Genomic DNA, 13,915 nt, shown 5'->3' on the forward strand with positions numbered 1-13,915 from the left:
CAGGATTGAGGTGGCTCTCTAACAACCATCCCGACTTGGAAGGTACATCGGCGAAGTATCCTGTGCCTCAAAGACTCCAACAAGAATTCCGGTGGGGGAAAGTGCTATTCGAAGCAATGCGTTGCACTTTATAGTAGGTTTGATAGCTAAGAACAGTGGACTATATGTTGGTATCAGAAGCCGGCCGGTGAATTAAGTACATGTCCTAGGCTACTACTAAATCTGAGTGTGACCAGTCTCATCTCCTGGCAACTTGTATCATCAATGTAGAGATTGAAGCTTCAATATGGCTTGAATGAACAATGCTTCCCGCTTGGGCCTCGAAGTTGACTTCAGTACCACCCAAGTATGGCGGTAGTCACACTATATATGGTAGACGTCTAGCTACTGGAAATGTGACTGCATGTCACAGAACCACGCCACAGAGACCCCAACACCACAATCCGAACTCGCGACGCTCAAAGTCGACCTGGTCCTGCTCGGCAACGGTAACCGGGAGGATGTATCTCCGTACGTGCTCACGATTAAAATACAACGTGGTTTCTATCAGACTTCCAATCCTGATAACGGTGTCATCTTCAGTGGATAGGAGGACGACCCTTGCGGTGAATCTCCACCAGCTGGCATCAATTATCCCGCGGCCAGTCTCCGCTCCGGACCTTCTCTTCCCCTCACTCGTCCCGCATGTTCTGATCGCCTGGGTTAATGTAATGTTTCGGTCACAGGAGCATCGTTCTCGATCCTAAGAGCTCATCTTCCAAAAGGAACCATGATGATGGAAGTGATATCAGTTAATGTACGAAGCGCAAGATGATATCCTAACTCAGACGCGTGATTTATTGCGAGGCTCTATATACGCAAGCCGCAGCTTCGTGTCGGATTCGAGAGACCCTTCAGCTCATCATGCCCGAGTCGCATCCATCTGGTAACGGTTCTGCAACGTCCGCATTCACCATATTGGATGAACCTATTGATTATGCACGTCCTCTGAGAGTAATCATCGGTGAGTCGCGTCGACCGTCTGTCATGGAGAGAAGCTAACTCCCACTATCTGACACTTCGATAGTGGGTACTGGATTCGGAGGTCTGGCAGCAGCGTATCACGTCAAGAAACACACAGAGAATGTAGAGTTTGTATTATACGAGAAGAACGAAGATGTGGGTGGAACATGGTTAGGTCCACTGATACTCGTCCACAGATGCGGGCTCATTAATTAATCCTTAGGTACGAGAATCGTTATCCAGGAGTCGCCTGCGATGTGTCAGTCCAATTATCTATCCCTCTCAGAGGGAATACTTAATGAAACAAACTTTAGCCCCGCACATGTGTACCAATTTACCTTTGAGGAGAATGTAGGTCTTTGACCGTCGGCACAGGAGATGTATTCATTATGCTCTCGCTTAGACGCAATGGAGCAAATTCTACGCGGATGGCCCGGAGATTTTACAATACCTTCGGGACGTCGCGTCAAAAATTGGGGTGAAGAATCAAATCAAGGTCAGTCATCCTGGAAGCTCATCTCTGCCCTGCACGTTTCGATAATTGCTATGCTCATTTACAGTTTAAACACGAAGTGACGAAGGCGGAGTGGGACGAGTCTTCCGGCCAGTGGAGCGTCACTATCCGCGACCTAGAGAGCGACTCTACTCTTACCGACACCGCTCACGTGGTTATATCCGCGACTGGGTCTCTCAACAATCGCCGGGACCCAGAGATTGAGGGCAAGGAGAAGTTTAAGGGCAAGATGTGAGCCATTTCGTGGAACCGATCCTGTGGCTCTCGCCGACTTCTTTGCAGAGTTCACACTGCTTCATGGGATCTTGAACCTGCTGGCGAATCCTGGAAAGGCCGTCGCGTCGCAGTTATCGGATATGTAATTCTTTACCGCGCTTTATGTTTGATTCACGATCTTACACATGCTTCGCACCTAGGGCTCTGTAAGGATCAGAATACTATAACGATGCCTTTCCCTCACCACTCCACAGAGCGCTACCCAAGTCGTGCCGGCACTGCAGCCGTACGTCAGTACCATAGACAGCTATGTCCGTGGAAAGACCTGGATCTTTCAGCCGTTCATTCCTGTCGACCAGTACCCTGACGGCAAGACCGGGAACCGTATGTTGATTGAGATTGATCTATCTCCTCGGTGCACTGACAGTGGATCGTCTCAACAGACGTATTCTCTGAAGAGGAGCTGCGCGATTTCCTCACCAAAGACAAGTACAAGGAGTTCCGCTTCAATTTGGAGGACGCCTGCAATACATTCTACCCTCTGACGTTGGATGGAAGCGCTTTCCAGACTGAGGCTAGGGCAGGCCTTGAGCAGGCCATGAAAGCAAGATTAGCGTCGCGGCCTGATATTGCCGAGAATTTGATCGTGCGTGGTCTTCTCGGTCAATGCATATTCTCCTCTTGAAAGCAGGCACAGCCAGATTTCCCTGTCAGTTGCCGCAGGCTTACGCCTGGTCTAGGCTACCTCGAAGCCTTGGTGAGCGCATAGCGTATCCTACCGGATGCCGGATTCTAAACACCATTCTTTACAACCGCAGACGGCACCAAACGTGAGATAACTTCTATCCCGGAGCAGGCGCTGTGCATGACATGCTGCTTTGGTTATTACAGTCTCAGTTCATCCCTGCCGAGATCAAGCGTATGACTGAAGACGGCATCGAGACCGTGGACGGTACACACCGGTCATACGACGTCGTTATTGCGGCCACCGGTTTTGACACGTCTTTCAAGCCACGATTCCCCATTCTTGGCCAGGGGGGTGTAAACCTGCAGGATCTGTGGTCCGACTATCCTCAGACATATCTGGGTCTATGCCAAGACCGATTCCCCAACTGGTGCACATATCCTTAATGTCGCTTGGTGCTTACCTTTCTGATAACCAATCCAATCGTTAGGTTTCAAGTTGGGGGGCCTAATACCGGGATCGCCGTTGGACTCCTGATCCCCATGCTGGAGAAGGAAGCAGAATACGCTGCTGGTTGCATTCGGAAAATACAGTACCAGCGGATCAAGTCTATGGCGGTCAAGAAGCAGGCGGTGCAGGCATTCCAAACGTATGTCGACGCGTACTTCCCTAGAACAATCTTCACCAAAAATGTCTGTCTCCACTGTCTACGACGCGGAGCATGAGCTGACCCTGTTTTACAGTGCCCGAGCTGGTACAAGAATGGCAAACCTGACGGTAGGGTCATGGGTTTATGGCCTGGTGCGTCTCCACATTGTAGTACAATCTCAGGCTTGAACTAGTATCTAGGTTCAACGCTTCACCACCTTCGCGCTCTCGAGCAACCTCGGTACGAGGACTATGAATACACCTACATTGGCAGCGACCAGAGCGACGACCCGGGCAATCTTCTTCGGTGGCTGGGCAATGGGATAACAGTTGCTGAGGTCGAGGCAAAGCCGGGTACCAGAGCGTGGTACTATCCACGAGTATGAAAGGCTCTTCCCATTGTATTGGTGTACGATCTTGAGTGTACTTCGTACTACATTACTGAATTGTAGGGCCTTGGTGCTTCTGTTCCCTCAGAGGCGCGAGATAGTTTTTCTCAGTAAGCGAGGAGATTCGCATACGACGGCGTTTGTAACTCAAAATATTCGAAATATCATCAATGGTTCGATTCTGATATACACTGTCAGACTGTTGCCGAGATAAGATTGGTTATCGAGTGCTTTCCGATAGAGTAGCAGCGACGCATGTGTCGATCTAGCTGCGCCTGCTTGCGTTCTGGCAGTCACTCGGAAGGGGCTCTGTCGAAAAAGACATAACGTCGGGACCTTGGAGTCCTGCTCCAGAACCTTCCTGTTTGTATTTTGCAGCGTTCCTTGTCGCGCCGAACGGGCTTTTGTAGTAGAAAATATCCTACCACTCGAGCATCATCAGCTGTCAAACCGTAGAAAAACGTATTTCGACGTGAGGCGTACCGTGCGACTTGATAGATCTCTAACCAGACTGCATGGTCGTGCAAAAGCATGCGCTTGGTGACCAGATTTGCAATTTCGCCGCCCATGCCCTTGATACCGTAACATTTACGGAGTTTCCATTGGACCCGCAAGGCGGGAAGTAAGAATGGTGTAAAATGTTTCTGGTGGTGCCTGCTGACACCGTCGACAATACTGATGGTGGGTCCATGTTGTACTATCTAGGCTGATGTCCATGATCGCATGCTCAGGTCCGTATCTCTAGAATGGCATCTGTCAATCATCTGAGTATTCCCGAATAAATAGCTTACTCTCGTGGATATCGACGAGAGACGTTTCCACGTCTTTCTGTTATCAACGCAGCGATTGTGAGGCATGATGGGATTCGTCTCAGATCTGGCAGGCTGAATACGGTTTCATCATCTCATATGCAAGTCTAACAGTCTAAAGCGCCGTTAATTGTTGCTTTAAGCTTAAGCCGGGGTCGGGTTGGACAAGATGCTTAAGCTCGGATACCGTAGTAGTTCCTGGTGTGACGTGCTTCAGGTGGAAAGCGTGACGTGAGCTAGCTTCTTCAGTAATGAACATCACGACTTGATCCACAATCTTGTTACAGCCACTAAATCGCTCGCTATTTTCAAGCCCCATCACGCCAGGGACCGGTCCAGCAATCTGCCTTCTGATAATACTGATGCCATGGTTCTCCGACTTGCCTGTGTTCCATCGAAAAGGAGCGAAAATGCGGAACTTGATGGTGGGAAGGTCGAGACTAGTTGCAGTCCTACAAAATATGTAAGAGTTGAAGCGACATCCTCGGAAAATCAAATCGATCAACCCGATGACCAGATGAGAAGCGAGACTCAGAACGGTGCTTCTCTACATTTCTGACTGGGATACCTCGATGTGGTGGCAGATCGATCCTTGCTATTCAATCCGACCACTTGGAAAGGGTGTGTATGGGGGTTAGATCTGTGAATCTTGTGCTCCGTGTGGCAATCGCGTGTCGTAAGCGTATCTGTTCTCCAACGCATCCTTTTCTGAGAACTCACCATTCTGGCAAATTTTGCCGCTTTTGCGTACGACATGACTAGGCAAATCCGTAAGTTTTTGACGAATGATCACCTGCAACGTTTCCCCTCACATGGCGTGTCTAACTAGATGTTATTTGGATTAAGAAGAGAATGAACGACCACTCGGTCACGGTGGTATTATGCTCACGCCATCCTTGTGTCTCTCGCGAGGTGATATGATCTTTGTTCCGATTATTCCACGCGACTGCAGCCCCGGCATTCGTCCTCCGCGCCTATGAGACGTTAGCAAAGAGCGTTTTAGGACCGGAAGGGTTGTCCGTATGGACAGAGCAACCACAGGCTGCCAGAAATAAGGCAACCTGGAAGGTCTATGCATGCTCCGGTGAATCCAATATCGAATGGTGTCCGAAAAGTTTCTGATCAAAATGCGTGGGACGTCATGCTGCTAAATGGTTGCTCAGATATCCCTTCGCAATGGGACATGCCGGAGCACGTTCAATCTTGCTCTGCTTCTTTCCGCGGCACATTAACCTTCGATCAAATCTCCAATTTCTCATAAGAGGTAATGGTTGAGTGTTGCAGGCTCAAACTGTCCGACCCTAGTCGTGAGCGCGACACGGGCAAAGATGTCGACACTGGGGTGCATCCCGATTGCCATTGTACGTTGCGATTTGGTGTCTGCATGGACTAAGAACTTAATATCCTATTCAGGTCGGCATAGCCGCTGAACTTCCGTCGGGCGCAGACGCTGTCCACAATCTCGACTTCTCTTCGTTCTGCCAGTTCCTTTTCGACAAGGGAGAGTCCTATGAGAAGATCCCGAGCGATAGATTCAACATCGAATTGTGGGTGCCTGTGTACGATCCATCTGTATATTCTGACGCTTGCAATACAGCATTCGCGGAAATGCTTTGGGACACGTCGTACCCGACACTGGGTCATTCCTTAAGCACCTCAGCATGTTCGACTATTTCGAGTTCGGCATCACTGGTCGAGATGCGCGTCTCCTGCCCGTCAGCACCCGAAAGCTCATCGAGACGACCTTCCTGGCTCTTCTGGACTCTGGCATTGATTATAGGGGGAAAAATGTTGGTTGTTACATGTCCGGTGTGTCTCATGACATGTTCTCGGTCTCGGGTCACGTACGTGTTGTGCGCTTCGCCGTCCCTACAGTCTGATTCAACTCGTCGTCGGTTCAGGATGACGCCGAAGCCCGAGCTTCACTCGCGTACGCGCCATCAACAATAGCGAACAAAGTATCGTATCATTTGGACCTACGGGGACCCACGGTTCCGGTCGATACTGCATGCAGCTCGAGTTTATACGCTACTCATTTGGCCATCCAAGCGTTGCGGAACGAGGAATGCGAGGCTGCTGTTGTGGGAGGAAGTCAAATCAATCACCGGTGCGTTCAGCCTGATCAACGATCTTCCGAGCTTATCTTATCTATACCCATTAGATTTGCAGAGTGGCTTACGTACAGTCAAGTCACTGGCGTGCTATCTCCTGATGGCAAATGTAAACCGTTTGACGCATCAGCAAACGGGTCAGTCTTTGTAGCATTCATTACTCAAACGTCACTCAGCACATCTATACGTCCAATACAGATTTAGCCGAAGCGAAGGAGTTGTTTCGATCGTCCTGAAGCCCTTGGAAGCAGCCCTCCGGGACGGCGACAAAATCTATGGAAGCGTAAGTTCCTTCTCGCGACCTCAATTTCGTGTGCAGGTACTAAATCAGTTGTATTAGATACTTGGGACGGGAGTTAACTCATGTGGCGCTTTAGCACCTGTGAACGCGCCTGTCGCAGAAGCGCAGAGGGACGCGATGCATAGAGCGTTCCGCATGGCTGAACGCTCGCCGCGAGATGTGGATTTCATCGAATTACATGCCACAGGCACGTACAACGGTCCTATGTGTTGTAGCGGATAACTAACTTTCTTACAGGAACTAAGAAGGGAGATCCGACGGAAGCCAACTGGATCGGTGCCGAGTGCTCTAGAGACGATGAACTTCTCATAGGTAGTGTGAAAGGTAACATAGGGTACGGAATGTCTGAACGTTTACCAGGTCGTATACTGATGCTGTCGCAACAGTCACCTAGAAATCACGGCCTTCTTGGGCTCTCTCGCCAAAGTTTGCTGTATCTTCAAGACCGGGATGATTCCACCGAACGTGAACTTCCAGAAACCGAACAAAGGGATCAAGTGGGAGGAGTACCGTTTCCGAGTACCTACTGAAGCGGAACCATTAAAGTGCCGCTCCCCTTCGGGTCGCTCACTCGTAGCAATGACCAGCTCCGGCATCGGAGGTGCAAACGGGCATTGTGTCGTCGAGGGTCCACCAATGCATCAGAAGAAAGAGAACACGTTCTGGCGCGTTGAACCGAGTCTCGTCCCCGCTGTTCTGATCGCAGGGGGCCTTTCTCCACGTTCAGCGAAAGCTATCGGCGATAGTCTTCGAGATACCTACACCGACGCTGATCGCCATCACATATCTCGACTCTACGGCCGCCGGGCTCGGTCGATGCCTTGGCGGTCGTTCGCAATCGCGAAGGACGGCAAGGTGTCGCAATTCCAAGAACCCGTCCTGTCGCATCGCTCTTCTGTCCCTCTTGTATTCGTCTTTTCTGGCCAGGGACCTCAATATTTTGATAGTACGTGATTTACCTAATATTGTCCCGTTGCCATTATCTGAACGCTACTCAGTGGGTCGTGAATTATTCAAGACCAACGCCGTATTCCACTCGACAATTTTGGAGTTGGATCAGGTCTACGAGAAAGCTGTCGGACAGTCTCTTATCAAGGGTACGGGAATATTCTCAGAGGCCCCACAAGTGGACATTCTCGGAGAAGTCTGGTCCATTGCAATCACTCTTCCCGCGTTAGCCATGGTCCAGCTAGCGCTCTTCGACACGCTCGTAAGCCTGGGGATCAGGCCCGACGCAGTCATCGGTCATTCAGCGGGTGAGACGGCGATGATCTACGCTTCTGGTGCTGGGAGTAAAGCCTTAGCTCTCGAGTTGGCCATCGCCAGAGGGAGGGCGATGTCGGCTTTGGAGGATGCGGACGGTACCATGGCTGCCGTCAACTGCTCTGCAGATCAGGCGCGGGATATAATTGCCACGGTGATCGCAGAGGCAGGCTTCAGTCCGCTTGAGATCGGGTGTTACAACACACCTGAAGCCATCACGTTGTCCGGGAGGGCGTCGCACATAGATCTGGCAGTCCAGGTGGCGGAAGGGAGGGGTTTCTTCGCCCGACGTCTTCGAACGAAGATCCCAGTGCACTCTGCTATGATGGATCTCTGTCAGAGCGAATATCAGCGTCTGGTTCAAGATGTCTTCACGCGGTACACGGTCCGAGCACCCTCCATAGACGTCTACTCAGCAGAAAGTGGCCAGTCATTCACCAAAATCTTCGACGCTCAATACTTCTGGGATAACACGCGCGGTCCTGTACGTTTCGCGGAGGCGGTGAAAGCATTACAATCCAAGTATTCGACCGCCATCTTCGTGGAACTTGGTCCTCATCCTGTACTGAGCGGGTATGTATCGTCTATGGTCGGGAAAGATTCTCCAGTCCTCTGCCCACTGCGCAGGCCGAAGAACGGCCAGCCAGCCGTGGAGCTGCAGGGGCTTGTGGAATTTGTGGGCAGGCTCGTTGTTTCAGGCTATCATTCGGTCGACTTCGACGTCCTGTCTGCCTGCGACCAAGAAGGCCAGGTGACGCCGGCCCCATATCCGTTTGCTCGCAGAGACGTGCCGTACGTTGCCGCGACACCTGAAATCACAAGACAGCGACAGCATCGCAACGGTCCCCTCAATTACCCGCAACTACAGGTGAATGTGAATACCCACCCTGCTCTGGCCGAGCATGTCATCAAAGGCGAGCCTATCATGCCTGCCGCTGGCTACCTTGAGATGGTGCGTCATTAAGCCGCACATTTATTTGCTTGTGACTAACATGGAGTGACGCAGGCTCTTGAATTCGGCGCGAGAAAGCTTTGGAACGTCGAATTTATCTCCATAATTGCTCTCTCCTTTGAGAAGCCCACGCCCGTTCAAGTTAAGTTGGAAGGTCATAAATGGACTGTCAATAGTGCGGCTCCCGCAGAGGTGGCAAGAAAGTGGCCCCTACAGGTAAGATGTCTCTGAAAACCAGATCGAAGCGTTCCTTACGTCGTGGTTTAGTACGATCGTCTCCATGCGAAAGGCTATCTATCCATGGAGATTCCTGCTCTCAGCCCCACACCCATCGATTTGGAGCCCATCTTGGCGCGCCTAAACGCTATTGATATGAAAAGTGAGTATCGATCTGGTATGGTATCGCTCTGCCGACCTTCGCTCACCTCGTCCTTTTAGATTTCTACAATGGCTTCGCTAGTTTCGCCCAGTATGGACCAATGTATCAAAGAGTCACCGCCTGCTATAGGGGTCTGGACACGCAAGGACGTGAAGAAGTGCTCGTTGAAGTGCGTGGTAACGATGGAGATATCCCAGAGTAAGTAGCGTGTCAATGCGGGAGAATTGTGTGGCTGACCTCCCCGACAGTCTCGACGACTACCACCTTCACCCGGCTATCCTAGACGGGGCGCTGCATGTTATGGTACACCCCATTCTCACTTGTTGCTGGGATAGTGCTCGGTATTACCTTCCGGCGAAGGTGGGCGCATTTACCGTCCACGATGCGCTATTCAAGAAGCCATTCCCCAAAGTCGTTTTTGCGCATGGTACGATGTCGGCCTGGTCTCCCGGTCAGTAAACCTTTTCTCTTGTCAACCACAGCATTCTAACGGGCCCCCAGAGGCCATCACGTATAACTTCACGATAGTTCGTAAGGACGGCGTTCCCCTCTGCACGTTCGAGTCTTTCGAAGTAGCCCGACATGGCTACATTCCGGAGACCGTTGAAAGACGGTTCGAAGTCGTTGATGTATACACGGACCTGGTCCTCCCGCGCCAGATTGCTAATGGTCATGGCCTGCACGTCAACGGCATCAAAGAGAATGGACATACGCCTGAAGTTGAGGGTGCTACGGTCAATGGTAATGCGAATGCGAATGGTCACGCCAAGCCCCGAATAGACAGTGACATAAGCATCTGCTCCCGCCAGCACGAGAATACGGTCATCATCGAGTACAGAAGAGGAGTCGAGATGCACATACAGGAACTCCTGTCAAAAATGGACACTCTGGCGCCTGTCAGGCTGTGGTTGGAAGCCTCAGCGGGACTGGACGGTGACGCGCTGCTCGGGTTTTCCAGGTCTCTTCGCAAAGAATATGGTGCCTGGAGCGTACGGGCAGTTGTCTTTCCCGATTCATGGACCGAGGGGGACAAGGGGACCGCAATGAAGCATCTTCTGAGCTCAGGGTGCGAAGACGAGATCTATGTTCAAGAGGATGGCACTGTTACCGTTCCAAGAATAATGCCTTCCGCGCCCCCGGCTGCGAGTGCTCCTTTCCATCCTGAGTCACCATGGGTCTATGATGGTGTTCGTGTTAAGCAAGTGTCTGCTCCCAGGGTACCTCCCGACCATATCCAGATCAACATTACGGGCGTCTCTCAAGTAAGCAAAACTATATACTCCTTCCTCGGAACGACTGCAGGAGAGTCTCGGGAGGTCGTCGGAATAGCGGTTGGCCCGATATCGAATGTTGCTGTGGTACACTTGGGCAGCCTAGTCGATATCAAAGCTTCCTCGGGGGGTAATAACGTGCCAGCTTTTGCTCTAGCTGCAGCAGTCTTGGGTGTGGGGTTCAGCAACTTCATGCATCCAGACCGACTCAGGGATACCTCAGCCTTTGTGACGCATGCTGAGACAACGGTCGGCCGCAGTATTGCTGCGATTTACGAGACGCTTGGGCTCGAAGTTCTTTCATGTTCAGGTAGACCCACGGTCTCGGACCTCGAAGTCATAGCGGTTCGCCGTCCTACATTCATTCTCTCCGGGTGTGAGGACGCCTCTGATATACAGGTCTTCGACGATCATGTATCGTCGAAAGGAAAAGTATTCTTATGGTCGGATACCAAGCGCGGTGTTCCTGGTGCCCTTTCAAGTGATCCATGGAAAGTTGGTGATGCGATTAAACTTGCGCTGGCAAAGTATCCGCATGCGAAGGCCTCTTTCGTGGCACCGGTGAAGATGATCCAAGGAGGTCTACCCAATGAAGTTCCGTTAGATATCGCCATCCTGAGCCAGGACAAGACCTACCTTCTTGTCGGTGGGATTGGTAGTCTGGGGTTGGAGATTGCTCTATGGATGTACTCGGTAATGGTTCCCTTTTGGTCGTAATGCAAGACGTACTCAAACATATCTATAGCAAGGGGCGCGGAGCATTGTCATGACATCGCGGGGAGGACGTGCCAGTATCACGAAAAGGGGCTCAGCACTCTCGAAGCGAATTCTGAAGTATCTGGACGGCCTCCCGGACCTCGAGCTGCACGCTGTCGCTGCAGATGCTGTATCGCTGAAAGATATACGACGTGTAGTCAGTGCGATTGATAAACCTCTCGGTGGATGCATGATTCTCTCTGCGGCCTTGATCGACCGTACATTCCATGCGCAGACCGCCGAGACCTTCGAGACGCCGTTCCCCCCGAAAGTTGGAGCATTCCAAGTTTTGGAGCAGGCCATAGATATCGAGTCCCTCGATTTTCTAGTTACCGTTTCGTCTGTGTCGGCTATGTTCGGCAATGCTGGTCAAACGAACTATGCCAGGTAAGAACTTTGCTTGAAGGATCCTTGATCTGTTTCAACTCCTCCGTAGCGCGAATACTGCGCTTGCAGGGCTCACGAAGAAGTACAAGAACGCTTTCTGTATGGTCTGCCCTGCGATAATCGACAGCGCCATCGCTCTGAAAGGAGATGTTGATGATGTATACCGTCGTCGTCTGCGGCATCTCACTGATTGGGGTATGAGCGCGTCCGGTAGGCATCTTGCACAGATACATCCTCTCGAGGTGTTAACTCCAGCGCCCAGAATTATGTACGTACCTCGGGGACGGAATTAGGAAACTTCGCAATGGCGCCGTGTGGCAGTATGTCCCCAACTTCGACTGGCCTCGCGTCGCTGCAAATATGGGTATATCGCCCGTCTTCAAACATCTCCTCCCAGAGTCTAGTACTGTATCGGCTGACGAAGCACCGGGTACGTCTAACATGAAGGAGATCATTTGCAAAATTCTCGAGGTTGCGCCAAACGATCTGGCGCCGGATGTGCCCCTCACGGCATACGGGCTTGATTCGCTGTCCGCGACGTCTTTGTCGACTGCGCTGGCGCCTATAGTTGCCATCTCGCAGATTCAGCTCCTAGCGGATGTAACACTCCAGCAGCTAGAGGCGAGGGTCGAGGAAGCTGGATCCAGTAGTTCTGCTCAGGAGCAAGCAGACACCGCAGAGATCGGAGAGGTTGATGAACTGCTAGCTTTGGTGGAACGCTATGGCTCCGATTTCCCCAGTGTCCAGCCGAAGGTAGAAAAGGCGCCTGCGAGCCCCGGGCGGGTCGTCCTGATCACTGGTTCTCGTGGTAGCCTCGGTGCACACGCCCTTGCCCGCTTTGTACTGTCAGCTGAGGTCAGCAAAGTATATGCACTGCTCCGGAAGTCGGACGCTACAGATTCTCTAGCGGACCGCCAACGCTATGCCTTAGCCATGCGCGGCATTGATCCCTGTGTAGTCGACTCGGACAAGCTTGAGCTAATCGAAGGGCTCCTGACAGAGCCACTTCTCGGACTTCAAGAGGAAGCCTATGAGCAGGTACGTGTCAGTCCTTATAACACGTGCCACAGGTATCAACGTCCATGCTATGCAGATCCATAACACGGTCACCCACGTAGTCCATCTAGGTAAGGGTATTTCACGTCACATGAGGAAAGTCCGTCATTCATTCTGCCTCAGGTTGGAATATCAACCTTGCAACTCACCTGAAGGCATTCGAACCCGATGTCCGTGGTCTCCGCGCACTGATCGATTTTTCGGCAACCGCACGCAAGGGCAGGCAAGCCCGATTGGTTTACGCCAGCTCTGTGGGGATCTTCCGTCGTGAGTAGCAATGCGATGTCAAGATCCTGTCCATAACTGATTGCCGGTCAAGAACTGGAATATCTCTCCGACATATCTGCTCCTATTACAGAGTCGGCGCTACCCGACCCTAGGGTGTCCATCGGGCCTGGATATTCTGAGTCCAAGTGGGTCTCGGAGAGACTCTTGGACATTGCCATGGAGAAGATACCAGGCTTCAGCGCCACTACCATCCGTATCCATCAACTCACTGGGGGACTAAACGGCGCATGGAAGCCATCTGAATGGTTCCCTGCATTGGTCTCGGCCAGTATGACTCTTGGTTGTTTCCCAGATGGTCGGGACGTACGTGACTCTCTCTGCAACTCCTCACCGTCATCAATACTGACCTCACTTTGTTAGACTATATCCTGGATGCCTGTTGACATGGCTGCGGCTGCGATGGTAGACTTCCTTGACTGCAGGGATACCGTCTTACACCTCCGCCATCCCAAGCCTATACCATGGAGTGACATGGCGAACCCGCTGGCTAGAATCATAGACGCGCGAGTGGTCCCCTATGCGGAGTGGCTCGCGCGCCTGGAACACGAGTGGAAGGCCCAAGGCATCCGCCAGATCTCTCCGTTCTTGGAGCCGGCCATCCGTCTGATGGACGTGTACCGTTCGACGTGCCCCGATGACCACCCCGCGCGCCCCATCACCGAGAGCAACGGCCTGTTCCCTATGCTCTCGATCGACAAGGCGCTCAGAGCTTCGCCGACCTTGCAAGATCCTGACCTACCTACGATTCAAGAAAGTGACATCGCCGCATGGATCAGATACTGGAGGCATGTGCACGCCTTGCCGGGCAATTGAACTGTGTCGCAAGGCCACAGCCCTAGCGCAGACTATACTGATAGATTTCCACGATATTCAGGGAGGAATACGTAC

At 51.9% G+C, this 13,915-nt stretch overlaps 2 protein-coding genes across 2 annotated transcripts; both read left to right on the plus strand.

The window, feature by feature from the left end:
• Positions 1 to 896: 896 nt before the first annotated feature.
• On the plus strand, positions 897 to 3,454 carry GLOTRDRAFT_65134 (monooxygenase; the record flags this gene model as incomplete). The annotated part of the gene is made up of 16 exons (XM_007871263.1): positions 897 to 1,003; positions 1,067 to 1,172; positions 1,226 to 1,261; positions 1,317 to 1,353; positions 1,406 to 1,498; positions 1,563 to 1,747; positions 1,799 to 1,874; positions 1,933 to 1,938; positions 1,987 to 2,116; positions 2,176 to 2,378; positions 2,430 to 2,489; positions 2,551 to 2,562; positions 2,624 to 2,847; positions 2,908 to 3,109; positions 3,161 to 3,218; positions 3,267 to 3,454. The coding sequence occupies exons 1-16, from the start codon at positions 904 to 906 to the stop codon at positions 3,449 to 3,451; spliced, it is 1,713 nt and encodes a 570-aa protein (XP_007869454.1). The 5' UTR covers positions 897 to 903.
• A 2,137-nt stretch (positions 3,455 to 5,591) lies between these two features.
• GLOTRDRAFT_140669 (uncharacterized protein) lies at positions 5,592 to 13,902 on the plus strand (the record flags this gene model as incomplete). The annotated part of the gene is made up of 22 exons (XM_007871264.1): positions 5,592 to 5,624; positions 5,677 to 5,810; positions 5,861 to 6,107; positions 6,165 to 6,370; positions 6,425 to 6,511; positions 6,573 to 6,657; positions 6,715 to 6,874; positions 6,913 to 7,009; positions 7,062 to 7,621; positions 7,674 to 8,890; positions 8,945 to 9,106; positions 9,158 to 9,269; positions 9,329 to 9,467; positions 9,518 to 9,720; positions 9,771 to 11,233; positions 11,286 to 11,683; positions 11,733 to 11,893; positions 11,946 to 12,721; positions 12,777 to 12,810; positions 12,863 to 13,006; positions 13,059 to 13,330; positions 13,388 to 13,902. 22 exons carry the CDS (start codon positions 5,592 to 5,594, stop codon positions 13,838 to 13,840), a joined length of 7,143 nt encoding a protein of 2,380 aa, XP_007869455.1. The 3' UTR covers positions 13,841 to 13,902.
• Between the last annotated feature and the right edge of the window lie 13 nt (positions 13,903 to 13,915).

Source organism: Gloeophyllum trabeum (genome assembly GCF_000344685.1).
Source record: "Gloeophyllum trabeum ATCC 11539 unplaced genomic scaffold GLOTRscaffold_00013, whole genome shotgun sequence".
Classification (NCBI taxonomy): Eukaryota; Fungi; Basidiomycota; class Agaricomycetes; order Gloeophyllales; family Gloeophyllaceae; genus Gloeophyllum; species Gloeophyllum trabeum.